This window comes from Lepidothrix coronata, unplaced genomic scaffold (assembly GCF_001604755.1).
Source record: "Lepidothrix coronata isolate B3197 unplaced genomic scaffold, Lepidothrix_coronata-1.0 Scaffold78, whole genome shotgun sequence".
Lineage (NCBI taxonomy): Eukaryota > Metazoa > Chordata > Aves > Passeriformes > Pipridae > Lepidothrix > Lepidothrix coronata.
This window is the reverse complement of record NW_016690258.1, coordinates 2,859,959-2,886,077: the sequence shown is the minus strand read 5'-3', so window position 1 is coordinate 2,886,077 and position 26,119 is coordinate 2,859,959. Positions and strand designations below refer to the sequence as shown.

Sequence of the window (26,119 nt, the reverse complement as noted above, 5' to 3'; positions counted from 1 at the left end):
GATCCTCTACTACTATAACCCCTGCTTCAACAGAGCACATCCTTGGCTGGTGGAAAGGTGCAGGAGGAGAGCTGCCCTCAAACGGAGAGCCCCGGATGGAAGACCCTTCAGAGGCCCAGACAGTCAGCCTGGGCAGTGAGGGCAAGCAGGGCTGGGCTTCACACAGGAGTCTTTCACCCGTGAGGACTGCACTGACCAAGGGATGGGCTGAAGCACCTCCCAGCATCTGCAGCCCCAACCCTGCACGTGGGCCCCAGACTTGGCACATCCCGGAGATCTGGCACATCCCGGAGATCGCAGAGAGCCGGCAGGCAGCCGATAATTTCTAATTAAAAGCGTTGTTACTAAATAGAGCCGAACAGAGTTGGAATAAAAAGATTTTAGTTGAGTTGGTATTAAACCGTTGGAAGAACAACCCTTCCCAGTTGTCCTCTGCTCTTTGCACAACGCCGAGGTGAGACCCTATTCGAACACCCACAGACCCCAGCAGAGGCAGCTCATCTGCCACCAGCTGAGCCATTTATTGGAAGAGCCCAGCCCGGGATCATAGCCTTAGAGAGCACAAGTGTGTGTTATTCCACTGGCTGAGACCCAGGGATCTTCTCCACCAGGCTCTGGACCCACCCGATCCCGAGAGCAGGAGCCGGGCAGAGGACTCCGGCGGTTGCGCACTGCAACAGGCACCAAGCACCAAGCCCGCCCAGAGTAACCGATGTAACAGCGCGGGAAGGAGCTGAGCTTCCCTAACGCCGCGAGCACCCTGACGGGGCCGGCTGTGCTCAGAGGGAGCGGCTTTCACGGCAAGGGCTTGTTTTACCGCCGTGAGGAGCCCACCGACGCCCCCCCCGAAGCCGCCATGGCGGCCCCTCGCGGCCGGGCCCGCCCCCCGCTGGGCGGGGCCGTTGCTACGGGGCGCGCGCGGCGCGGGAAGCGAACGGCGGCCGCGGGGCGTCATGGCCGCCGTGTGCCTGGTGAGGGGCGGCCGGGCCGCCGGAGCGGGGCCTCCGGGGCACGGCGGGGTGTCGGGGGCGGTGCGAGGGGTCCCCGGGTGTGTCGGGGGGGGGCGGCCCTTGGGCCGTTGTGTCGCAGCCGGGGGGGTTGGAAGGCAGGGCTGGTGCCGGCCCAGGGGTGTTTGGTGCTGTGCGGGGCTGTGGGGCCGCGGTGGCGGTGGGAGGCAGTGCTGGGGTTGGGAGGGGGGTTAGTGCTGATGGGGGTGGGCTGTGGGGTGGCTGTGCAGGTGGGGCTGGGGGCAGGGGGGTTTGGGGGAGCTCGGTGCTGCCCAGGGGGCTCGGGGTGTCGGGGGGCTGTGGCAGCTGGGGCTGAGCTGTGCCTGTGTGTAGGGGCACCTCTAGGCTGTTGGGGGGGCTCTGGGTCTGGGGAGCGCTGGTGCTGGGTGTTGTGGGGGGAAGTCAGCCCTGTTCTGGGGCTGGGCTCTGGTTTGAGCAGGCTGGGGTTGTGGTCAAGTCCTGAAGGGCAGAAGGCTGTGGTGGGCATTGCCAGAGGGTCAGAGGCTGTGTGTGTGAGAGAGCAAGGGTTGAAGCCTGATGAGCCTGTCCTGGTGTCTGGGCGATTTTCGGGTGTTAAAAGCTCTTGTAACGGTTCTCTCGGGTTTTTGTTTGTTTTTCTGCCTGGCCTCAGGCTTTGTTTGGCCTTTGCAGCAAGGTGCTGTGTAGGGGCATGCTGTGTTCCCCAGGTGTAGGGGATGGGTAGTTGGTCAGTCTGTTTTGCTGCAGTTCTGATCCCTCCTGCCTGTTTCAACAGGTGTGGTAAATCTTGCAAATTTGCCTCTTCTGTACAAATAGTGGTCTCTCTGCTACACCTGAGCTGGGATGAGCAGCTATCAGAGCAAAGATGAGCTTGACTGCCTGCTCAGGTGGTATGGACCTGGCTTGTCTGTCTATAGTCAGCTTTGGGGTCTCTATACCAACATCATAAAAATGCATGAGGGATTCGTGCAAAGTCACCTAAGATCCAAGCTAATAACTGCCTGGATAATTTGCCTCTTTAAAAGTTTGTGATACATGTGAAATTTGTGGTTTGTGTTGTGCAGTGTTCTTGTCTCTGCCTGGCTTTTGTGGGGTGAATATGTGTTTTGGCTCACCTGTTGTAGAAATAAAATAGTTTTATTGTGCCAAGATGGTTCTTAATCTATGGTGTCTGAACATTGTTGTCTTCTAGGAAGATCCAACCCTGGAGAGACACTTCAAAGGCCACAGAGATGCTGTCACTAGTGTGGACTTCAGTCTCAATAAGAAACAATTGGGTAAATAGTCTGTGTTTTGGTGGCCAGATGGTAAAGAAAGAGCTTCTCTGCTCTATTTAGATGGAGAGAGGAGTGGAGGTACTGAGGTACTGAGCTCTGCAACAACAAAAGGTCCTGCTGGCCCTTCGTGCTAACAGCAAACTGAGCACTGCTCTAGTCACCTTGCAAGCTTGTGTTTCTCATATGTTGCTAAGAACTGCTGAGCTGACTTTGATCAGCGTTTTCAGAAGGGAGAGATGCTGGAGGGAGATGTAGCCAGGTTGTCTTTACGTCACCAACTCACTGCTCTCTGTAATCTGTGGTGTGTTACTTGATATTTAACCTGCTGCAGCTGGCACCTGCCTCTGCTTCCCAATGAGAAAGTGATGAGATAACCTTCATTCACAGGCCTTCTGTGTATTCCATGAGTGTGTATTTAACTGGAAAAAGCTTTACAAACCTGTGTGGCTTTTGCCTCTGCAGCTGTTGCATGTCCAGGCTCTGGGAAGTGAATTGTCAGTCGGAGGCAATGCATGGCTGGCCTTGTTTTGTTTGAATTGCTAATGAAATACACAATGTGCAATACACTGGTGAAGCTTCAAGGACAGTGTACCTGAGACTGCTGGAAGCAGGGTAGTGAACTGAGTGTGAAATGTAGGTTTGGTGTAATTGGAGGAGAACTAAGGCAAGTTTGGTTTTGTTTTTCCTTTTTTATTTCAGCAAGTGGCTCGATGGATTCGTGCCTGATGATCTGGAGCATGAAACCTCAGATGAGAGCCTATCGCTTCGTGGGCCACAAAGATGCAGTGATGTGTGTCCAGTTTTCACCTTCTGGTCACCTGGTGGCTTCAGGCTCCAGAGACAAAACAGTCCGGTTATGGATCCCTAGTCTGTGAGCACCTGTTCCCTCCTGTCTCTCTTTGTGTTTTAACCATGGCTTGGGATTTCTCCTTGCTTCTTGGTAGCAGTTCCCCAGCTATGGGACTGGGATCTGTTTGAGGGAAAGTAGAACTACTTGATGTGAGGCCTCTGACAGAGGGGAGATAATTTGTTCTTGAAATTCTGTGGAAAACAAAACCAAAATCCTTTGCAAAGATTAAAATCCATTGTAACTTCTTATGCTAATGTAACAAGCCGCTGATGTAACTTATCAGTGGTGAGCTGTTGGATTTTTCTTACTTAACACTTCCTGAAATAAACATAAATGGGAGAGTGCTGAAGGACTTGTGCTTGAAGACCTAATCTTGCTGCAAGGAATGAGAAGCATTTTGTGGCCAAGATGCAGAAAAGCACCTGCCAATGTTTCCTCTGCTCTCTTGTTTCCCACAGTAACAGTGGGGTTGTTTCTCTGAATGGACAGGGATATGAATAGGGCTTGGAGATTCTTTTGCTTGTGAGCTTGTAAATTGCAACTGTCAGAAGACTGAAGGAAAAAAGCAGACCTGATGATTGTAGTGGCAGATAAAAGGCATTTAAAAAACACACAAACAAAAAACCCCCAACAAAACTCAAACCTAAGGAAGCCACACAAAATATATACCCAAACTTTAAAATAAACAGGTTGCTTCAGGAACCTGGGAAAGCATTGTTTGTTTCTGGTGGGTTCTTCTGTTATGTTTACACATTGGAAACTTTATTTGGTCTATTAAACCTAAGTAATCTCTGTTATGGAACTGATGTGTTCTGAAAGTGACTTTTTAAAATTCATGATAAAAGTGCTTTTAATTATCTTAATTATAATGGAAATTACAATCTGCAAATTTTAGTTCTACTTCACTATAAATTATTTTTTTAATTTACTTATTTTAGTTCAACTTTCCTATAAGGAATGATCACAAGGACATATTGGCATGTATGTTATTAAAAGGCACAAGGTGGATTAGGATTAAAATTTAACCTTGCTGCTCATCAATCCCCTACAAAGATGGAGACTGACACTGTCGTTTTGCTGTCTCCAGAGCTGATAACACAGAATACTTAAAATAAATTACAGCACAAACTTGTTAGAGTTCTCAGAAGCTAAGGTATATATTTTTAGAAAGGACTGAGATGTGATGGGAAAACTGAATGTGTGCTTGGGTGATTCTGTCCTGGTTGCTTAGCCATGTGAACTCTGAGGTCGAAACTGTACCTTTGGCTGTCAAGTCATATCAGAAAAGGGCCACTGTGGAAAGGGAGTTATTGTTATGCCAGTTGTTGATACCTTGGTGCATGGCACCTGGAGTCTGTGTTTGTTTAATATTCTTTGTCAGTTTACCTTCTCCAAATATAACAACAGAGTGGGGATGTTGAATCAGGTTTGAGACCTTCAAATTGACACTTCTGCACTGTCGTTAAAAGGGGAGAGAGAACCTGCCCCATGGTCTATGGGGTAGGAGTTTATTTCCAAATAATCTCAAAATTTACAGTCCCTTATTACAAGGGCAATATGTTACTGAAGGAGCTAATGCTGCTGTGGCTTTCTGTCTTTGGGATTTGTTTTTTATGGGCCACGATGACAGAATTTTATAATTTCATGTTTCTGCGTGAGATTTCTTCAGAGTTGTGGATATTCTGTAGTTTTGCACAGAAAGAAAACTTTCCTGAGAAGTAACCTTTACACTTGCTTGCCTTGTGGCAGACAGAGGATTAAGTAAAACTAGGCAGCTCTGACCTTTTCTGAAGAGGGAGGGAATATTGCTGGAAGGTGGGTAGTATTTTTATTTTTTGGCCTTTGTGGTTTTGGTAATCCTCAACCTCAGTATAGAGTTAAATCCTAACGGAGAAGGGAGTGAACCATCATGTTTTTCTCTTCTCTTCAATCTGTGAATATGGAGCTCCTGGTAGACTAAGAGTTCCATAAACCTGTTGGATCTCTAAATATGTTGCACTTTGTGTCTCTAAATATGCCTTGCATATATTTGCCAGAAGAACGCCTCTTGCATTTATTTGCATTTATGTGTAAAGAAGAATAACAGTGCCCTGACTCTGTTCTTGCCTGGCTGAGTTAATAGTGGTTTGCTCACAGTTGTACAGCATCAGGTGTGCTGAATTTAGTTGTGTTATTTCTTGTGTGATGCTGCATTGGAATTGTCCACCTGGAGCTTGGGCCTTTACAGGAACAGTTGTGAGGTCATTGCTTGCTTGGCTCTGTCCAGATGAACTGTGGAAAAACCTCCCTCCTCACCTGCCTTGCAGAAAAAGGGCCAGGCAACAGCACCTCAACATCTTCTTTTATATTGATATTTCCATAAATGTTGTTTAAAAGGGTTGCACAAATTGGCAGTAGCATTTCTGCCCCCTTATAGGAAATGTGGGTTGTTTCCTGTTGGATTGGGCTCCAGTTTTGAACTAGAACAACTAGTTTTAGCTATCTATCCTATATAGCTTGGGAAGCAGGAGCAATTTTGGGGTTGATCAATGTTTTTTTCCTAGTGTAATGGTGCAGCTCCCATAGAAACTGTGGTTAATAGCACTGCTCAGTGTACAGCAGCTGTGTGTTTTCAGGAACATAATGCCTTTGCTGCCCTGTGGTGCAATTTTTAAAGGGCTCTTTCCTTCTGTGCAGCAAAGGAGAATCGACTGTGTTCAAGGCTCACACGGCAACCGTAAGAAGTGTTAGCTTCTCCAGTGATGGCCAGTCCATAGTTACAGCTTCTGATGACAAAACAGTCAAAGTGTGGACGGTTCACAGGCAGAAGTTTCTGTTCTCACTGAGTCAGCACATCAACTGGGTTCGCTGTGCCAGGTGAGTATGGCCCTGTGACAAATGGACATGGGGATTTATCTCTCAAAGCAGGGACTGAGTGTCATGGGCTGGTGTAACACGTTTCTATTCAGGGTGATTCAAGTGTGTGGTGACTGAAATATGTTGCTGACCTGCAGAGAGATCCCTTTAGATGACAGTCTGCACCCACTGTGTGTTTCTCTGTGATCTTTGTGAAGCAGAGACTTTGTGATTTCTTCTGTGCTTTGCTTTTACCTGGTAAAGCTTTTGTTCCTGTTGCTAACAGGAACAAAAGGAGAGATTTCTACTTTTATTTCATCTTAGTTACTTTAGACTTATGCCTTTAGTTAAGATGATCACCTGTGCTCCTTCCAAAAGGCTGTAAGTGCTGCCCTAATAATAACATTACTTCCTGGTAACTGTCTCAGGTTTGGTTTTGAGGAGTTTTTTATGTATATATGTATCTAGGATAAAGCCACAGTTTCTCTGTAGGTGAAAAGTTCATTACAGTTCTGGAATGTGGTGGTGGCAGAGGCTGATAGCTCTGTAGATGCCCACAGAAGAGCAGAAGGGATGTTTTTCCAGTATGTCTGATGATGTTCTCTAGTTAGGGACTCAAGTCTTGATCCTGTAACATGTGTGCCTTTGAAGAGAGATCTTGATTTGTCATGTATATAAGATTTTGAGATGGGAGCTTAATATGTTTCCCTAAGGCACTGGAACGGGGAAGGTTCTGCTGCAGCTGTTGCCTTGTGAGTAATTGTGTTGCTCTGAACTCTTGTGGCAGAGGCAGGAATTGTTTTGAATCAGGGTAGAGAAACAACTTGAGACACACTTAAATTGAAACAAATAGGACAGGAGATCTTAAGTCATACTCAAGACTATCCTGAGAGTTATTTTATGTGCTTGAGGAATTAGGGATAGTTTGGGGACTTACAGCTTGCTTTCTTTTCCATTTACTTAGTAATTGGGTTTTTAGTCTCACTGATGCCAGTGTGACTTCTTGAAGAACAAGGTGTGTTTACCAGCATACTTTGACAGCTGGCCAAATCCAGTTGACCCTGTACACCTTAATTGCTAGAACTCTTGTTTTAGGTTCTCTCCTGATGGGCGATTGATAGTGTCATCTAGTGATGATAAAACTGTCAAGCTGTGGGATAAGACCAGCAGAGAATGTATCCACTCCTTCTGTGAGCACGCGGGGTAAGTACCTGGGGGTGAAGTCTGAAACGGGGTGCTTGGTGAACATACACCTGGTTTGTGAAGTTCAGAGGTCCTCCTCCTGGCAATCCTTAAAACTGCTTAAAAAATCCTTAGCACTTGTTACAAAAGCAGCCAGTGTGGGGTGAGATGCAAAAGAAGCTTCCAGAATTTGTTGACACTTTGTGACTGCTCCAAGTTGCAGCTGGAGGGTTGTATTTCAGTAACTGTTCAACACATCAAGCCTCAGTTTCTTTGTGCTTATTTGTTTTTGGAGATGCTTAACTTCTTTATTTCCTCTTCTAGCTATGTTAAGATCTTTTATTTTGCTCTGAGTTGACATAAATTAAAAGTGGAAAACTCTGGCTTGGATGCTTTGTTTCACCCTCAAAATTTTAAGTAACAAGGTTATTAAAAAAAACCCCACTTTGTATTCAGAAAAACAGCTGTTGAATTTGGAATGTTTAGCCACAGCAAAAATTTCATTTGTCCAGAAACATAAAACAAGTCCTTAGAGAACTGACAAACTTCCTAATTCCTTGCTGCATTGAATTTTTAAGTACAAAGTTCTTTCCAGGTAATATCCAATGATTTTAAGACAAATTCAGACAACGTTATTTTTTCCAGTGCTCTTAAGAATATGGTTTGTCCAAACAATCTATTGAAATATCTCAACTTCTCCAGCATTTATTACAAGAATACTCAAAGGATAATTAATTTTATCCAATTTGTTGTGTGTATTGAGTGAGGAGTTACAGGATGCCCTTAACCGAAGGTTCTGAAGGTTTTATTGTACTTACGTGTTCAGAATAAAAATTGATTTCATTCAGGTCCAGAAAGAAATTTGGCCTCAGCCTCACTACCTTCTAAGTGGCAATATATGATTTCAGGCACAAATTCACTAAGTTTCATCTTAAAATTAGTTAATAGAAGAAAAAATATCTGTTCAGTCTTGTACACAGCGCTCTGGAAATAATGTTCATTTAATAGAGAATTATGGAAACATTAAATGAGCACTTGAAAATGTTGTTGTGACAGTTGGATCCATCAGATTTCAGGAGACTTGTGTCTACAGCTCCTACACCTGCAATGCAAACTGTTGAGATGGTGTGCTTAGGTAGGATCCTGCATTCTGCTTGGGGTTAGGAGCAAGGCCTTAAGAGAAACTCAGCAAAATAAATTTTCAGATCATCTCCTCCTTAATCTTCAATGAGTCACAATGTAGCTTCCCTTCCGGGAAAGGCTTTTTTGATCTTTAGCAAGAGTCGAGTGTTAACAGTTGGGTTTAATTGCCCTTTGCAGGTTTGTGAACCACGTGGATTTCCACCCCAGCGGTACGTGCATCGCCGCGGCCGGCACGGACAGCACGGTGAAGCTCTGGGACGTCAGGATGAACAGGCTGCTTCAACATTACCAAGGCAAGTTAAGACCTTACACAAGTTGAACCTTTCCATGTATTAATATGAATTGCTCTGAAGTCCAAAGAATGTTTCTCCATCACCTGCTGCCTGTCCAAAAAGGCACTGGGTGAGGCCTGCCAGTGGAAGCCTTTTTTCACCAGACATCATGCTTTGCTTTGTGTTAGCTCCAAGGCTGATTCTGAAGCTGTCCCGTGTTGCAGGTTGGCATGGATGTTTGGCTCATGCTCAGTGTTCTTGAGGAGATGGTGTGCAGTAAAAAAGATGTGGTTTTTTTCCTCTGAATAAGCCTATAGGAGGAGTCAGAGGTATTACAGCAAAACAAAAGTTAAAGTTCTTTATGAAAAAATTAGGAAAAGTTAAAAGAGGAAAATCAAATCAATCAATTGCAATTTTGTACCATGATCTGTGTTTACAGTTCCTTCTCCAGAATCTGTTTTGTTTTCAGCTTCCAGAGTTAGCTTTGACCAAGTTACAAGTCGTCCAGGTTGGCTTGCCCATGGAGTAGCTTCCTTTTATATCTAGGAGTCTAAATGTTTGGAGTTTATTTTTTTTCACCTTACCTTCCAAATGGCATTTCCTCCCATTACCTGTCCTTGTGCAACTGATTAGTGCTGCTGTATGGTAGAAATGGATAGGAGAAGGCTGCTTTCCCATCCCTGTAAGCTTCTTCGAGATTGATTGACCTGTTCTGTGCATATTAATTTCTTGAGCCTAAATGTGGCTTTTCTTTCCTTTACTAATAACAGTTTTTAAGGCTGCTCTGGTATTTTTAAATAGATACATTCTCAAACACTGTATCCAGTGTTGAACCTAATTTTGCTAACTTTTCCTGAGGACTGTTTCTGGTGTGCTGGTAAAGATCAGAAATCAGAGACACCAGGCTGGAGCTTGGTGTGTTCTTTCTGCCATCCACATCAGCTACAGTGGGTTCCTGCTGTGACAACCTCACAGCTTCAGTTATTCTTATGGATCAGTCACTCCCAGTTCTCTGATAGTTAACAAAATCTAATAGAAATCAAACTTTTTGATGACTGTTGTTCCAGTTCACCAGTATTGAGCATGCAATCACAGTGAAGAATTCTGAACTGTGATTCTTTGTGTAATAGGTATTGTTAACTTGTGACCCATATCAAAACTTGGAAATGCCTTCCTGAAGTCTTGTTGCTAAAATCAGTAGTGTGTTTAAATACTTGGGCAGTGTCAGGTTGTCCTTTTAACCTGCTTTATCAGCTTTTCAATGGTGGCAGGATCTGCAGTGCATGTTTCCAGCCACAGTATAACTTGGCTCAAAAATCATCTCTTCCTGCTTTCCACTTAACTGCTGTTAAATTGTCCAAATCTAATGTGGTTTAGGTTTGGCTGCCAGGTCTATTTTTTTGTCTTGGAATTACACATTTCCCCAGTATCCCACCCTTACTGAATGACATTTTAGTGTGACACCCTTGCTACTGAAGCGATCATTTCCTCACTCATTGTGAGTGTTATTTTTACAGCTACTGTGTAAATCCTATTTGTGTAATAAACTTTGAACTAAAAATAGTCATAGAAGCTGAAGAAACCTAAAATTGCAGTGGTGGCTGTTTTGAGGCACTTCATGCACCTATGGCCACAAACTGATGTGTTTGTAATGTGTTCTGGAGATGCGTTTACAAATCCCCCTGTTCTGAGGGGTTATACCTGTCCTTTTGGGTAAATCTGATGTAGTTTTGTGGCTCCCATGTGAGGCTGCCAGCCCAGTCCCACTAGATGGCACCTCTGCCTTCAGAACTTGCTGGTGCTGCCTGATTTCCAGGGAATCCATTTTAAAGATGGAGCTCCATGGAGGAGTTAACAGATAAGTAGCCCTGCCACAGGCTCTTGCGTCTTAAATTTGGGCTGTTTTCCAACACTGATTAGTCTTTTAGCAGTGTTGCTCTCGTTGCCAGGACTTGTTCCAACTGTGACATTTGTAAATGAAAATTGGAAGTAGAGAGCAAGCTGCAAAACCTTTTGTATGGTGTGTTTTTCTTTTAGCCAAGTGAAGTATGCTCTGGTCACGTTTGCTGTACAGTACAACAGACATTAAACTCTTTTGTACAGTAGATTTTGTACAGCCCTTACAAAAATGGCCAATGTTTATTGCCTGACATTTTTTTTCCCTGCCCAAAGTTGTGTGTGGGACACATCTGTAGCAGGTCTGTGGAAACAGCTCTAGCCTGTTTTTTTATTGCTGTTTAAAAAGAATAATTGGCACTTTTATCCCGTTTGGATGGGGCTGATGGTAGTTACCTGTTCAGTAGGGACTGTGGCTATGTCAGGTCCATCCTAATTTATCTTCTCACTGGTGGTTACTAAGGGTTGCATTCCCTTATTACATAAAAGTAGTATTTTGAGGCTTGGGACAGTGATGTGCAGTCACTACAGGCTGGCAGGGCTCACTTTTAGTTGTTAACCCCAGTATAAGTCTCCTTAAAGTCTGTTCTGTTGCTCGGGCTCGGCTGGCAGAAGGGTGGCCTTGTGGCAACAAGTCACTGGGACATCCCACCTCGTGCTGCACTGGATTTATTGTTGAAGTCATCAAGTGAAGTTGCAGAATGTGTTGGCAAGTTTTTGGAGGGATGTTGTGAATGGTCTTGTGGGAGGTCTGAGCTGGTTTGGTAGAAGGGAGATGAAGTTTTCTCTGAGCTTGCAACAGCCAAGAACTCCTTGGGCACAGAAGCTCCCATGGAAGCCCCAGTCTGTGTGACTTCTTTCCATTATGGAAAGGGTTTTTTGTGTAGCTGGAAATTATTCACTGTCTGGAACTTGGAAGATATGATATATCATCAACTTCATCTATTTCTGGTGTGATTCCTTTCAGGACTTGCCTTAATTGACAAGATATGTTTGCCTCTATCTGAATGTAGACACTGATGGGGTGGGGAATATTACAAATCAGAATAAAATTTTCAAGGGAGAAAGGCATTTAGCACTTTTTCATGAGGAAAAAACTCCACACAGACCTTTTTCTCCTTTAATACATAGTGTAATACAGGGCTGGGGCAGTAGAGGAAGATCTAGCTGTTAGATAGAGACAGTATTCACCAGGAAGAATAACTATTCAGAAGTTACCTGTGTTAAGGTTTTTTTCTGTGTTTTTCAATAGTTCAGGACAAGAGGAATTAAGTTTTCAGCACTTAAGCTGAGGTATTTAGTGTTCCTGAGAGTTTCAAAAGCAGAGGCATTCTGTTTTACAATTGAGCAAGGTTATTTCAGATATCTGCTTCAAATCCCCATCTGCAAAAAAATGGTTGTAGTGTTTTAAAATTGAATTTTGAGGGTGTTTTTAACAGGCACTATGGATTTAAAATGCACAGTAGACTCTCAACGGACTATAAATTTAGTTGGGTGTGATGTATTAGGAGTAGTAGATTTGAGATACCAGAACATTTGGAGGGCACAGAGTATATAATTAAGAATAGTTGGATGGTTAAATCCTTCCTCAAGCCTCCTCTTAATATTCTGTAATGTCACATACGCTCGGAAAGCTGTGCATATGTAAAGTACTGCATGTTCTCATAAATAAATATGTTCAATAGCCTGTTTTGTGAAAGTTCGGGGAAGGAAAAAAAGCCATAAATCAGATGTTTAATGTCAAACTTAAGTGAAGTTCGCTGTAACTTTTTTTCCTAGAACATTTCCTCTAGTTCTTTTCAAAATAGCTCTTGGACTTCATCTTCATGCAGGGAGGATTGCTTTATTGGAAGTTTACACTCTTGATAGTTTGTCTCTTCATACTTGTTTTAAATATTTGGTGAGACAAATTGGATGTCTGAAGAAATAATGCTTATACTGGACCATTTTCAAGTTGCTGATTCTTATTATTTCTCTTAAACCCAGTCTTGGCTGGAGTCGGGTAGTAAACCAAAAGAACCTGTGTAATGTCAACTCTGAGTGGTTTTCATTGTAATTTTGGTCCTCTCAGTGCATTAGCATATAGATTTTAATCTAGAATGATTTGGGAGCGAGAACAGCAGCTCCACAGTAGTAAAATATGTCAATGTCCAGCGCTCTCACAGAATCCTATTGCTGACTTGCACATATAGTACATTTTGGAGCCATGCTGGAAGCTTTCGTAGCATTAAATCTCCCAGAATAATTGGCAAAGCTTCCTTTTTCCTTTCAGTAAAGTAGTGCCTATTTTTACAAGAATTCAGTACTGTTCTTGTTCTCCAGTGCTTTGAAGAGCTTTTGTGGAATGTTTTCCCCCATGATAATTTTCCTGTTAAACTTTATAACAGAAAATTGGAATGTGCTTGTGCTTTATTTTATTCTTTTTGCCTTGGGCTTATGTAAACTGGTTTTGGTGAATGTTATATATGGTTTTTTTCCATCCTTAGTGCACAGCTCTGTGGTCAACAGTCTTTCCTTTCACCCCTCTGGAAACTATCTGGTTACTGCTTCCAATGATTCAACTCTTAAAATTCTGGACTTGCTAGAAGGAAGACTTCTGTATACTCTGCATGGTCACCAGGTGAGGCAAAGCCTTTTATACAGTAATGTACAAACTGGTAACAAACTGGGCAAATCTGTGCTTGAGGCTTTTGCTTTTCATGGCCAAAAATTGTTTGAAAACCTCCTTGTGTAAAATTACCATTATAACACTGCTAATAGTCTTTGAGATCATCACTGCTTTGAAGGGAAGGCCTATGGGGAGGGAAGGAGGTAAGGCAGGAATGGAGAGAATGAGAAAGCAGGAACCAAAAGTGAGCTCCAATATCGAGGATTCAAGTCGAAGAGAGAAGGAGCTCAGTCAGGGCAGAGCCCCAGACTGACCCTGGGCCTGTCTCACACTTTAGTGCAGCTCTGTCTCTCTCTCTCTCTCTCTAGAGTCCTACAAATAATACTTGGCCCCCTGACACAGGTGTTGTGAAGATAAAGGCTGTTCACTTGGCAGGACACTTGAGGACAGTAATGATAAAATAAAGGAAATCTATTTTGGGATGTGATTTGGGAACGTGTTTTCATTTTGTTAATGGAGTGAATTAAATAATTGAAGGTGATAAATGCTGCTGGTGGGTTAAGTTTAACTGATTGGCCTATTAGTATTATGCTTCTGGATGTGTTGCTTGTAAGGTTAATTGTATGAATGCTTGGAGCTCTCTTTCTAAATCTTAAATGAGAATAAATAGACTAATTTCATTGTCAGTGCTGAGTGGGGTGTGAAAAAGCAGGCCTGCCTTAAAGGTGACCTTTCCAAAGGACAAAGAGAACAGAAATTCTTAACCCACTTGTGTCTCTTTTAAAGTGGGGGCTGAGTTTTAAAGGATAAAAACTCTGGGGAAAATCACAGCCTGAAGTTTTTGGGGTGATGGGGATGCTTCTGGACAATAGTGGTAGCTGTGTAAGCCGTAAAATGGATAATTCTGGCTTCTTGTGGCTTTGTTTAGTGACTGCTTTGTCTGATGTCTAAAAAGGTCAAGTTTGTTCTGTAACTTCTCTTTTGCTATACATAAGTAAAGTTTTCTCCATTTTTGTAATACTAATGGGAACATTAGTATGGGAAGTAGGGAAGTAGGACAACCTCATACTTAAGCCTTTCCATGAAGCAGAGCTTTGATTAAGACTGACCAGTGGGTTCAAATGCTAAAAGAATGGGGCAAGATAAAAAATCCTGGTTATCCTAACATGTAAGCCTTGGCTGTATAAAAACTTTTCTTGCTTTGAGAACTGGACGAGGTGGATCCTCCTATCAGGAGCTGCAACCCTTCTGTTGTCTTAATCTTGTTTTCGTATTTGCCCATTGTGTTAATCTGCCGAGTTCTTGGAAAGCAGCTTCCTGGAAAAGGATAAGTGTGGAAGGACAGTGGATCTTTACACCTTTCGTCCTTCCCTTGGGGAGGGGATGTGCCTGGTTACTGTTCAGCAGGAGGCTGAACTTGCTTTCCATTTTTCTCCCATCCGAGCTGTTGCTGCTCCTCACTGACTGCAGCAGCACAAAAAATGAGTTTAGCTTTGAATGAGAGTCCAAAACTGATTATGGTGATGGAGGTCTTCAGAATCAGACACTAGGAAGTCCCTCTAGGCTAATGCTGTACTTAACTCAAGGCTTCTGCTGAACAGTTGGTTTGAGGGTCATTTGTTCAAAAGTAGAGTTAAAGCTCTGTATTTTTCCTCCCTGTTGCTTCAGATCAGTAGGACAATGTCTGCCACTCTCTCCTGGGCATCTGACTGGCAATGGAAAAGCTTTGCCCCTGGCACAGCTGAAGGGTAGCTGCCATTGTGCAATCACAGATCCTTCAGTTTGGAAACAAGTACAAGTATCAAAGTGGCTGGTAGAGCCTTCTGGTTGTCTCTAAGGGTGTTGCAGTGAGATGGCTGTGGAGCCAGTCCTGGCGTAGCCCTGGCTGGCATTCCCTCTCTGGCACGTGCTGTATTGTTGTGGACTGGTTCTTTTACTGCCTGATTTAACAGATACCTTTTCCACTAAAGGCATATGTCAACCTATGCTTCATTCTCAGTAAGCAATGGCAGTGACTACAGGCCCTGCTTTCACCAGAAGCTGCTGAGGTGGATTCCTGCACTGGCTGCTTCTCCAGCCTGTTCTGTTCATAGCTAAATCCAGTCTACTTAATACTGAGAGATTTTTTTCCCCCACTCCCTGTTATCACTGTGATTTGTGCCAGTATCCCCAAGTGGCTAAAAATGAAGTGAGATGTGGATATTTTTGGTCATTAGGTAGATTTGCCTTTTTAAGTGAGGGCTACCACATGAACAGCCTGTTCTGAAGATGTTCTTGAGCTGTGTCTTTGTGTGGTTGAACATGCTGGTTTGACACTTTGTTCCTCCTCTGACAGCTGGCTGCTGTTACATTGTTCTGGGAAGGCTGCATGCAAGTGGACACTTGAAGGAAAAAAACCCTAAGGTCCTTTAGACATACTTTGACGCAACTGCTGGAGTGCCAGGAATTTGTTAGCAGCTGATTAGCTGTAGTTTACATGGGGAAGTTGGCCAAGTTTACATTGCTGTCTTTAATTGAAATGTAGCTGGCCCCTTGTAGCAGGAGGATCATTAGAGACAGGAGTTTGCAGCTTGGAGCTGACATCTTGCAGCTGCAAAGTATCATTCTGTATTGTGCTGCATATTTTGGTTCTGGAGGGCTTCAAGCTGTGAAGTGCTCTTGTCCAGTTCCATACAGATGAGACACTGGGTTGGTATGTAAGTCCATCACTGGTACTGTGATGGGATCACTGGTGAGGAACAGAACGTTTTGGGGGCCCCTAAGTCACCCCTGGAGAGTTGTTAGAGGGGAGCAGGTATGTACATGGTGCTTGTCTGGCCTTTGGAGTGGTTTGATTAGAGCATTTCCAGACTGACTTCCTCGGTGGAATGGAAGTTCAGAGTAAATATTTAGAAAACATCTCGTGGTTATGTTTATAAATAGGAAGACAGAAAATGCAAAGTTACAATTCTCCAAGCAACCTTAACTTGAACTATGAAGTAGCTGCGTTTTACCTACCTGGGTGACATAAGTGCTCTCTGCTTTGCTGGCTGACTAATGAGCAAGAGTTCCTGAGCAGGTGCACAGGAAAAAAATGTGCTCCTTTACTGTCTACTGCTAGCTCTGCCTAGGTGGCATTAAACATCTGTGCAGGCCTGGTCCTCTTTGAAGGGTTCGAGGACATCTCAGGGCTGCACAGAAGCCAAACAACAAAGGGAGAGAAAGGTGTATCACAAACAACAGGCACTTGACTTCAGGTTAGCATTTCTGGGTCTTGAAAGGAAATATGAGTGCTCTGTTCTTGCTTTGTGTTTCTTTAAACTGAAGCTCTCAGGAGTTAAAGCTACTGAAGATTCAGTTATAAGATGCCAGTATAATTTTTCCCTATGTTAGCTGTAGCCCTTACTCCCTGGTGAAGGAGGGTGCAGGGGGCATGACATTCTTGCTCTGTGTATTAATACAGGAACTTTCCAAAGCCCAGTGGACTGAGAATCCTTGTGACTGTGTGTCAGAGGTATTCTGCAAGGAAACATCCCTTGTTGCCCTTGCTACCTCTGTTCCCCGTGCTTTTCCCCTTGGTTCCCTTTCCCTCTCCCTTTTTCTCCTTTGTGTTATCACCCTCGTTGTGCAGTTTCTAGGAGTCTGCCCTTTTTATCTAAACGTTTTTATTGTCCTTACTGTTGGAGATGTGGATTCTTTCCACAGTCTGTATAGCTTTCCATTCCATCCCTACTTGAGGACTATCTGTCCTGCACCTCTTGGTTTTCCAATGTGCCAATAGAAGAAATAGGTGAAAGTCGTGACAACCAGCATCCTGTCTCAGGCCCTCTCTGTTCTTTGGCACTTGGATGTGTTTATCAAGTTTTTTACTTGCTCTTGGTGTTTCCCTAATTGCCTTGATCACTTATTCTTTGCATCATTTGCTCCTCTACCTTCTGTCATCTCAATGTCCATCTGTCCAGATGTGACTTGCCTTCTTTTCCTGTGCATGAAGCAGCTGAAAGCACTGCTAACAGTCAGCAGTGACTGCTCTGTTCAGTATTATTTCTTTTATGCCTAGAACTGATGATGCCATGCCTGGGATCCCAGTGTGTTGGTTGCTGCTGGATTTACTTCTCAGGCCTTGTCTCCTCTCGTATCTCCTTTTTCTCTTTTGTTCCAAGACAGTTTGACTGAATGCACTGGCTCATATCTTCTCACTTCTACATCTCCTTTTTTGGCAGGGGAAGAGGAAGCTCTCGTTTAATTCAACTATTTGCATCCTCTAGATGTGCCTTGTTCCAGCTCTTGGCACCTCCCTTGCTCTCTTACCTGGCTCTTCTCTACTCTGCATTAGTTTCTCCCAGGATTAAAAAACAAATTAAAAATCTACTGCCATCTTTGACCCCACTTGTCTCTCCAGCTTCCTTCCTCACCACCTGTCCTTTCACAGTGCAGACAGTACATCGTTAAACTACTCTCCTCTGGTTTATTCCTGGACTCTCTCCAGCCTGGCTCTTGTTTCTTCTGTTATGCTGAAGCCAAAATGTTGGCTCTGTTCCTAGCTGAAGCCTGGAAGTCTGGCCTCTCTTGACTTGACTGTTGGTGTTGGCCCTGCTGTTGTTAGAGTGATGTGCCTTCTGTGCCCAGCAACTCTGTGGGGAGAAGAGGGTGTTCAGGAGGGATTTCTCCATGATTGTCCAGTCATTATTTTTGGATGGTACACATTCATCTGCTGCCTGCACGCAGGTATGACTGTGTGCTCCAGGCGTATTTCCATTTCTCCAAACTAAACTCTTGGCCTTTCTCTTACATATTTATTTCAGAGATATCTATTTTTAGCTCTACCCTTGAAAGCTTTGTGTTCAGGGATGCTATTCCTGTTGTCTTATGTCATCCCTGTGTCAGTTGTTCCTGATGCTCTCAGCACCCTCCAGTCACTCACTCGGTGTTGTAATCTGTGCCCTGGCTTCAGATCCCATCTCTTGGTGATTAAGGCATTCAAGTCATTCAGACTAGTTCTGAACATCTGTTTTGAAGGCCAAACTTAATGTTTTATTTAAGCTGATCAACCTGTGTGTTGCTAGGGCAATAAGGGCCTTGTGATCACTAGCTTCCTTCTGTAGGAAGTGGGAAAACAGGGAGAAGGTGTAATCTCCATCTCTGGGGGTTTTAGTCTGCACATAAATTGTGTAACATGCTGGGCCTCACCTTTCTTACCTATGTATGCAGCTGGAAGTGGGCTGTCACCTGGTGTTTCAGCTGCCATGGCATACATTCAGCTGCCATTGGGAATGCTGCAAAGGACCAGGTTTGATGCAGTTATCCCCTCTGTGTTGCTTCCTTTTTCTTTTCAATTTCTTTGCTGCATCCAGTGTTTGAGTGAATTTTCCTTTTCAAAGTTCTATGGGACTTCCCTCCCAGCCTGCCTGGTGCTCTTTCACTAGAGGAGATGAGATGAATATTAGTTAGTGGCAATGTTCTTCTCACTCAACAGTTCCAGTGGATGACTTCTTGCTTTCTTCTGTACTTTCCCACAAACTTTCTGCAGCCCTCTCCCAGTACCACGAAAACTGTTGTTATAATCTCAAACTCTACTCAACATACACAAAAGCTTGGTGGTACTCATGTTGCTGACCTGCTGAGGCTAAATAGAAATGTTCCTTACTTCTGATTTGGTGTTTCTTGTTGTCCAACCCTTTCTTTTTGCAGCTTGCTGTTTAGTGTAAGGCAAGAATCTGTAGGAATTTGGGGGTTGGTGCTAGCAGCTTGTGTGGAGCAGCCGGCACAACGGGGATGCAGTCTGGAAATTCTGAACCTCAGGAGATACTAACAGAAGGCCACTGTAACCTGCTACAGAAAGAGGAAAGTGATCCTTTAGAGGGCTGCTTCATCCCACAGGTTCTAGCTGTGTGGGAAATAAGCTTAAAATATGCAGCTGGTACTTTTTGACACTTTTGATGCAAGCCATAAGTTAAAAAGAGGGAAAAAGAAGGAAGATTTGAATTCTTCAGTCCCTAACCACTTGCCTGTTGTCCAGGACTTCATTAGAAATCTGTTGGATCTCTGCAGTGCTTACCTGGGAGAAATGGAAGTTAGGCTGTGTCTAATAACCAGCAAGTGTAGCTTTTTATTTTTGTGTGGTGTGTTTATATTAAATTGCAAGAGTATTTGGCAAACTATGTTGCTACAGCAAACCTGTTATATCTGGGAAGAGTTCTGTGAGTGTATGTAGCAGGAATACTTTTCACTTAATTTATGTCAACAAATCTGTGGAGGATGTTGTGTCTATGGACTTGTTTGTTCCCTTTCTTTCAATTTATAAAGGCACATTCAGTCTTTGATATAATTTTCTATTTTGGGAGGAATATGTTCTGTTGAACTTTTTTTCCCTTAAGAATGCCATGACTTTGGAGTCAGTTCATTGCCTGTTTTGATGTGATTTGTTCTGTGCCAGATTTTGTCTAAATACACTGAAATATTTAGACTGATAAAAATATTTTGGGAAACACTGCTCCTCTCCAGTGTTCCTCACTTGTGCTCGTTTCTGAACACTTTGTCTTGGATTTTTTTCTGCCCTCCTAACTTTGGTTTATTATAGTCAGAGTGCAGCTCCTCTTTGCTCAGCTCTGCTACCTTGGAGCAATATTCACCACTGCAGTTTTCTGGCTATGTAGTTGTTTCTGCCCTTTCTTACTGGGTATTTGTCTTTTGCTTTTGCAATTTTAGAGCTTCCATTCCTGACAGTGCGGTCGGGAGAGAGCTGAACTGCTGGGAAGGGTGGGTGGGAATAAAGGCAGAGGCTCAGTTGATTGATGGCAGTGTCTTTGGTTTGAAATATCTAACCCAGTCACTGCTGTGTCACTTGAACAAGCTTAGTCACAGTAATGAGTACATTTTGAAATTGCTGCTACTAGATCATTTCTGGCAAGTTCTCATGAGTGAGGTGCTACTATTAGAAGACCTCAAAACATTTTGAAATTTCACTGCAGGTGAAATGATAACATGGAAATACCTTAATGTGTTTTAAGGAAACTAAAACTCTTCACACTGGGAGTGACCACATCAAGGTCTAGTTTTGCTGGCATAACCTCGTGCCAGCATGTTTGGAATCCCACAGGACCGTGGGGCACAGGTTGCAGTGAGAGCTGGCTGCTTGATGCAATCTTTGGGTATTTGTTTACTTTCAGGATTTATAACAGTAAGTTCTCTGTAACAAAGGAGAGAAAGGAGGGAAATCAGAAACAAACTGGATGTGACATTTCCATGTGATGCCCATTGGGAAGATGTGGACTCCTAATAGAATGGTCTCTCCTTGCAACTTGATACAGAGTGGGGAGAAGCTTCTTCCTTGTGTTCTGAGATACATGATCTTACTTGAAAGAGGATACCTCTTCTTCTGAGGAGGTGTATGATGGTGTGGTGGAGTTTTCTGGGGGTTGTTGTGACTTTTTTGTTTGTGTTTTTAGTTTTTGGTGTTTCCCCCCGTCAGTCCCCCCGGCTTGTCGATGCCATAGGAAGTTCTCATTCCTGCCTCTGCCCATTTCAGCTGGGGAAAAGGCTCTTGCCTTAGGATGTTCTGCAAGGGAATGTGCTGAGCAGCTGACACAGAACTCCACGATCTGGATTCTCGGCTGTTTATTCTGAGCAGAACAATTTGTCTGTTGTGCCTGTGCTTGAACACACGTAACCATTTCCCAGCTCTGTTTAACCTGCCTCATCCTTCCCACGTGCACCCTCCTGTGTGCTTGCTGGGAGGTTGAAACACATTGAACCAGGTGTGTGGTGTGACATGTGTGCTGCTGCTCAGGCAGCACTGTAGCACTCGGCAGCATTTGAAGTCTCTCAGAACTGTTTCATGCACGAGGCTTCTTCAGAATGTGGGTGCATGTGCTGTGGGAAGATGATCCTGGATGCATCAACTCTGGCATCTCTTCTGTAAAACTGCTAGGAGAAAAGCAGTTTAAGCCAACCTTCTATTCTTCAGTAAAAACCCTTGCAACTAACACAAACCTGCATGGATCATTAGGCTGCAGCTTAAAAATGACAAATGATGGTATTGTAAGGAGTGCTTGTCTGCTGCAGGTGCCTGCTTGGTTTGAAACATCTGTCCTTCCTTGGACAGATTTCTTGACTTAAAATGCTTGTAGCATTGGCCTAATTAATTGGTGCAAGTTGATTGCTGTGGTTGATAACTGGTCAAGCATGTTTTGAAGTTAATGTCATGGTGCAGAAAGCAAGAGCTTTAAGCATTGGGTCTTCTGCAATGAGGAGTTTGTATGGAATGTTTGAGGGGAACAAGGAAAAGCCTGACTCTGTAAAAATGGTTTTGTTCCTGTCTCTGTTTTAATGCCATGGATATTGAAAAGTGGGTATCTTAAATTGGGGGCAAAAGTGTGGGAAATGCTAGGTTGCCAGCAAGCTTAGCATCTTAATAGTGGCCCATTTACCTGACAGGTAAGAAAGAGCTTCCCAAATTTTGCCTTTAGTTTGCTGAATGTCAAATGAGAAATACCCTGTAAAGCTGCAATGAATGGAACTTTATAACACTTCGTTTTCTTTCATGTTTTTTTAAACCTATCTTATAAATGTGTTTGCAGGGCCCAGCCACCTGTGTAGCATTTTCAAGATCTGGAGACTTATTTGCTTCTGGAGGGTCTGATGAACAGGTATCTGATTCATTTAGTTTGATTGTTTTGTGCCTTGTTGTTACTGTTTCTTGGCATCTTACTGCTTTCAAAGAGAGAACAAATATTAAAAAGAGTGAGAGATATTAAACATAGTCTTTTCTCACTGAGGAAGTGTTTCAGCTGGATTCTGTGGGAGTGAGTATGTACAACAGAGGAAATATTGCCCTATATATGGCCCTTGTTCCATGCCTTTCTGAGGCACCTGCTGCTGGGGAATAGGTCAGGAGGGTGTACAAATGGCTGTGATGAGGTACTTTGAATATAAGGCTGTGCTGATGGATTGTCTCCTGATCTGCCACTGGCTAGATCTGAGACACAGGCATAAGGACAAGGCAGGCAGGGATGCTTCCCCCTGAACACTCTTCCAGGCTCCACTAATCTACAGTGCTCTGTATTTGACATTCCTAATGCTCTCCTTCTCCCATGGGTTTGTCCTCAGTCTTATTGGAGATGCTGTGGCTAAGCCATCTCCAGTGACTGAGACCAAGTGGGTTTGAGTCTGATCAGACATGAATATCTCCTGCAGCCTCTTTCTTAATGGGAGCCTGGTGCAGAGCTGTGCTAGTGCTGCAGTTTCACAGCTTTTTAGGTCAGAATTGGGCTTTTCTCTGCTGACCTTGATATGTGCACAGTGATGAAAGCCTGGGTGTCTTGTACTGCCAGTAAAGAGTTTTGTGGATGGGGCAGGAGGGGAGATCCCTTCCTTTTACTTCTGGTTCTGAGTTATGATCCAGACACACATGTCTTTAAAAGCTGCTGGGGTTTGTTTTCCATTGTCAGTGGGGAAAGGCAAAAATACACCCTGTGTGTCTGGACCATGTTTTCAGTTGTGTGCTCTTGAGAAGGAAACCAATAATCCCAGGGTTGTAGCTCATGCCAGTTCCGTGAGCTGCTGCATTTTAACTCTGTTTTCTAAATTTGCTGGGATAGGTGGCATAGGTTGTCATCCTGTCTCTTTAAGACCACTTCTTATTAAAGGCTTTAAACAGGCTGTTTTGAAGAGATTCATCCTGGTTTTTGTCTTACAGAATTATATTGAGGTCACTAGATAAAGGTTTGCTCTTGAAGTGCTTATCTAACACAAGAAATAAATAATGCCTGTTTGCTGTTGTTTCTCTCTTCCTTAATAAAAGCCCTGATATAGCTGGAAGCTGCACTTCATTATTACTTATTTTCAATAGAAAACTTAAGAAATTTTATTTATCTTCCATTTCTAGGCATAGCCAAGAAGCTGACTCATTATTTGTTTCATTTTGAGCTTAAAAGGATGTATTAGCCTACCTTTCTTTGTTGTGTAAAGCAGATTCTTTTGAAAGGCTTGTGTTTTGTCAGCTCCTTTGTCTCTTCTGTGGTTGGCATTTCTGCAAGCCAAAGTAATGCTCATTGCAAAGTATCACCTGGTGGTGTTAAACCTGAAACACTGACTGGCAGTGCCTCCCTGGCAGGGTGCTTTATACAGGTATGTTCATGGCAAGGGGTCCTAACAAACTTCTTTGGCAGCCCTTGCCACTGGAGCTCGAGTTTGTGGTTTTGGATGCATGTATTGGGAAGGGTGGCTCTTGGCTCTCCTATTCTTGGCTCCCATGAAGGAACTGCCTCTCTCCTTTTGGATTTGTATCTGAAAATGCAGGCAGTTCTTCCTTTTGTGCATGGAGAAAGAACTTTACCTTAAAATAAATAAATATATATATATTAAAAACAGAATTAGCCCTAAATTGGCAGTGTGTACATGCAAGAAGCTTTTTCAGTGGAATGGACCTTGTTGAATTCTGGCTTTCTGAATCAAAGAGAAATACAACAAATAATTATCAGGAGCATCTCTGCAGGTCAAAAAGGATTTTTTTTGTGTGGTAGTTTAGACAGGTAGCCTCTCCAAAAAAACATACTTAATTACTGAACTGCAAACAGGACTGTTAAATGAGCCTGTGCTGCAAATATGTGCTGGTTTTAACAGTGTGAGTTGAAGACATGGACTGACTTCAACCCAAAGTAGTGGTGTGAGCAAGGATCCATTTTTCTGTCACCAGTCTTCACTGAGCTGTGTTGCATTGGTCTTAATCCCCAGGTCAGACGAAGTGGCAGTGCCCATCTTTGCTGTAATAGCACCTTTGGTAGCTGTGAAGAGGCAATGTATACAATTAATATAGATTGTATAATCTAGACAATAAAAGAGCATCACTTTTTTGTCCTGTTACACAATGGAGTGGCCTCATTGGTTAACCATGCAACTGCAAAAGAAAAATGCTTTCATGTGAAGCAGGGATGAAAATTTGCAAGTGAAGAATAAACACTGATGTTTCTGATAACCAAGATGAGCTGCCTGGGTTCTTGGGTGTCTTTTAGACCTCTCAAATAGCTGATTGATTGCTCTTGAACTTCTTTAGACTTGTAGGGACACTGCTAAGGGTTTTACTCCATAAATTTGCTTGTGTTGTGTTGAAGTGATTTATGTGTTAGAGGCCTCTCTTCTGAAACCAGTACTGTGTTATGGAGAGCAGGGAGCTGTAAGTAGAATTTAAATTTGGTATTGAGTTGACAAACTAGCTCAAGATCTGTAATGCTAGTCTCAGTACTAACTCTTCCTCTGAAAGAGTCTCATGATAAATGAGTGACTAGTTGTTTGTGGTGTGGCTGATAAGTGTTATAATGCCAAGCATGATATTTTAAAATATTTGTGGGCTTAATGCTGTATTCTGCATGTTGCTTTGAAGTTTTCTAGGTCATTCTAGTTTCGTGATGTTCTTGACCCAAAGAATGTTGGAAGAGGTCACTTACCCATTGAGAACTCAGTCAAGCTATGTCTGTATTCAGTAGCATATTTACAAACAACATCCTTAATTTAATCCATGGCAAAGCTTTCCTAGGTAAACTCTTCTCTGATGTGTTAACAAAATTGTCCCTTAAGCAAACTTCGATAGAAAATTTTGATGGAGTCAATTTTCTTCTGCAGGTGATGGTGTGGAAGACCAACTTTGATGCAGATTATGGTGATGCACTGAAAACACAGAAGTCTTGCAGTACTGTGGATGGGTCCCATCACACTGGGGTAGGTCAGCGTGCAGTAATGGTGTAGAGTTCCTTCTCAGAACACTCTGCAGCTTGAAAGTGTCTGACTCAGGTGATTGAACTGTAGAACCATCTTTACTTGGTATTTATTTGAGCTGGAGGATATCTGTTTTTAACTTGTATTGTTTGCTTTGTTTAACTGTTCTTTATAGGAAAGTTATCTATAATGATTTTAAAAGGGACATAAGCTTAGTGCATGTATGGATGTGTTTTTTTATTAACAGCCTCTGTTTAAGAATCCACGGTAGGCTTGAATGATAGTTCACAAAAAAAGCAGATGTGAGGAACAGCTGAAGCTGCTAAAGAAAGCAAACAAAACCAGAGGTTGGTTAGTGCAAGGTGAGTGGGAGAGGATGGGAGAAAGCAGTCACAGAAGGAAGGAGGACATGATAGTACTTATTGATCCTTGGCTGGTTTTGGCTAAATCTGACTTCTTCCTTTTCCTCCCCTCCAGTGTTCTAACTCTAAAGCTATGCAGGCTATGAAACTATCAGTCCAATGACCTCTTTGTTTATTAGCCTATTGAACTGGTGTAACTTTGAACTCTATCTGCTTTAATTTAAAATATGGTGTAGTGTAATTCTGGTGTGAAATACAGCAGAGACAAAGAAAACCTTTCTGGGGAAAAAACCACTAGTTTCGGTTTGTAACATTCCAGTGAGTGGGTTAAATAATGTAGACAAGGTGTTGGCTAATGGCAGATGGTAAGTTTATCCTTCCCTGTGCCAGGGCATATTATCCAGTAGTAATTTAAGGAAAGGAAGAAAATGTCTGATCTCTTCTAAAACTTAGTTCTTCATTATAAAACCTCTTAGGATGTCCATTTAAGGGAGCTACTGAGCAAATCCCTTGAACAATGACTAACCACCCTGAACATCTGTCCCTCTAACAAAACCATTCCCTTGTGAAAGAGGGTTTACCTGGCAAAACATCCAATAAATGGTGCTGGGACCAGCTGTTTGTGTGCTACTGACAGACAAATCCATGTCTTGTGGTGGTGGCTGACAAGGGTTTGCTCTGAGCTGTGGGAAACAGGGCACAGGGTGTTCTGTGGGGTGTAATATGTTGGTTTGGGCCAGGTACTGTGTTTTTGCAGAGGGCAAAATGAATCCCTTCTGAGTCATGTGGCAGAGACACACTTTGGTTTGGGGACCTAAATTACTTCAAAGGAGTATTTTGAACTGCCACCCAAATGCAGTCTTTGGCTTGGGCATGCAGCATGGGAGCTGCAAAATATGGCTACTACTTAATATCCTTCTATTAAGGGCAGTTACAATTGCTAAAGTTAGAAGGGGAAGAATAAACAATGTCCTCTGAGAGCTTGTTTTGAATACCCTAGGTTAAGATTAAATTTAG

General features: G+C 43.2%; 1 protein-coding gene across 4 annotated transcripts in view; it reads left to right on the top strand.

Annotated features, from left to right (window-relative positions):
* The first annotated feature begins 925 nt into the window (after nt 1-925).
* Nucleotides 926-26,119, top strand: part of POC1A (POC1 centriolar protein A) — a 48,574-nt gene continuing 23,380 nt past the window's right edge. For 2 of the 4 annotated variants that reach the window (XM_017819975.1, XM_017819974.1), the window contains exons 1-9: nt 927-971; nt 2,179-2,263; nt 2,963-3,134; nt 5,790-5,969; nt 7,044-7,151; nt 8,451-8,566; nt 12,928-13,061; nt 21,608-21,676; nt 24,648-24,743. In XM_017819975.1, coding sequence (XP_017675464.1) covers nt 954-971; nt 2,179-2,263; nt 2,963-3,134; nt 5,790-5,969; nt 7,044-7,151; nt 8,451-8,566; nt 12,928-13,061; nt 21,608-21,676; nt 24,648-24,743 — 978 coding nt within the window. In that variant the 5' untranslated portion in view covers nt 927-953. Of the gene's footprint in view, nt 972-1,761; nt 1,877-2,178; nt 2,264-2,962; nt 3,135-5,789; nt 5,970-7,043; nt 7,152-8,450; nt 8,567-12,927; nt 13,062-21,607; nt 21,677-24,647; nt 24,744-26,119 lie in introns of all 4 variants that reach the window. The other 2 variants (XM_017819977.1, XM_017819976.1) reach the window with 2 other exon arrangements.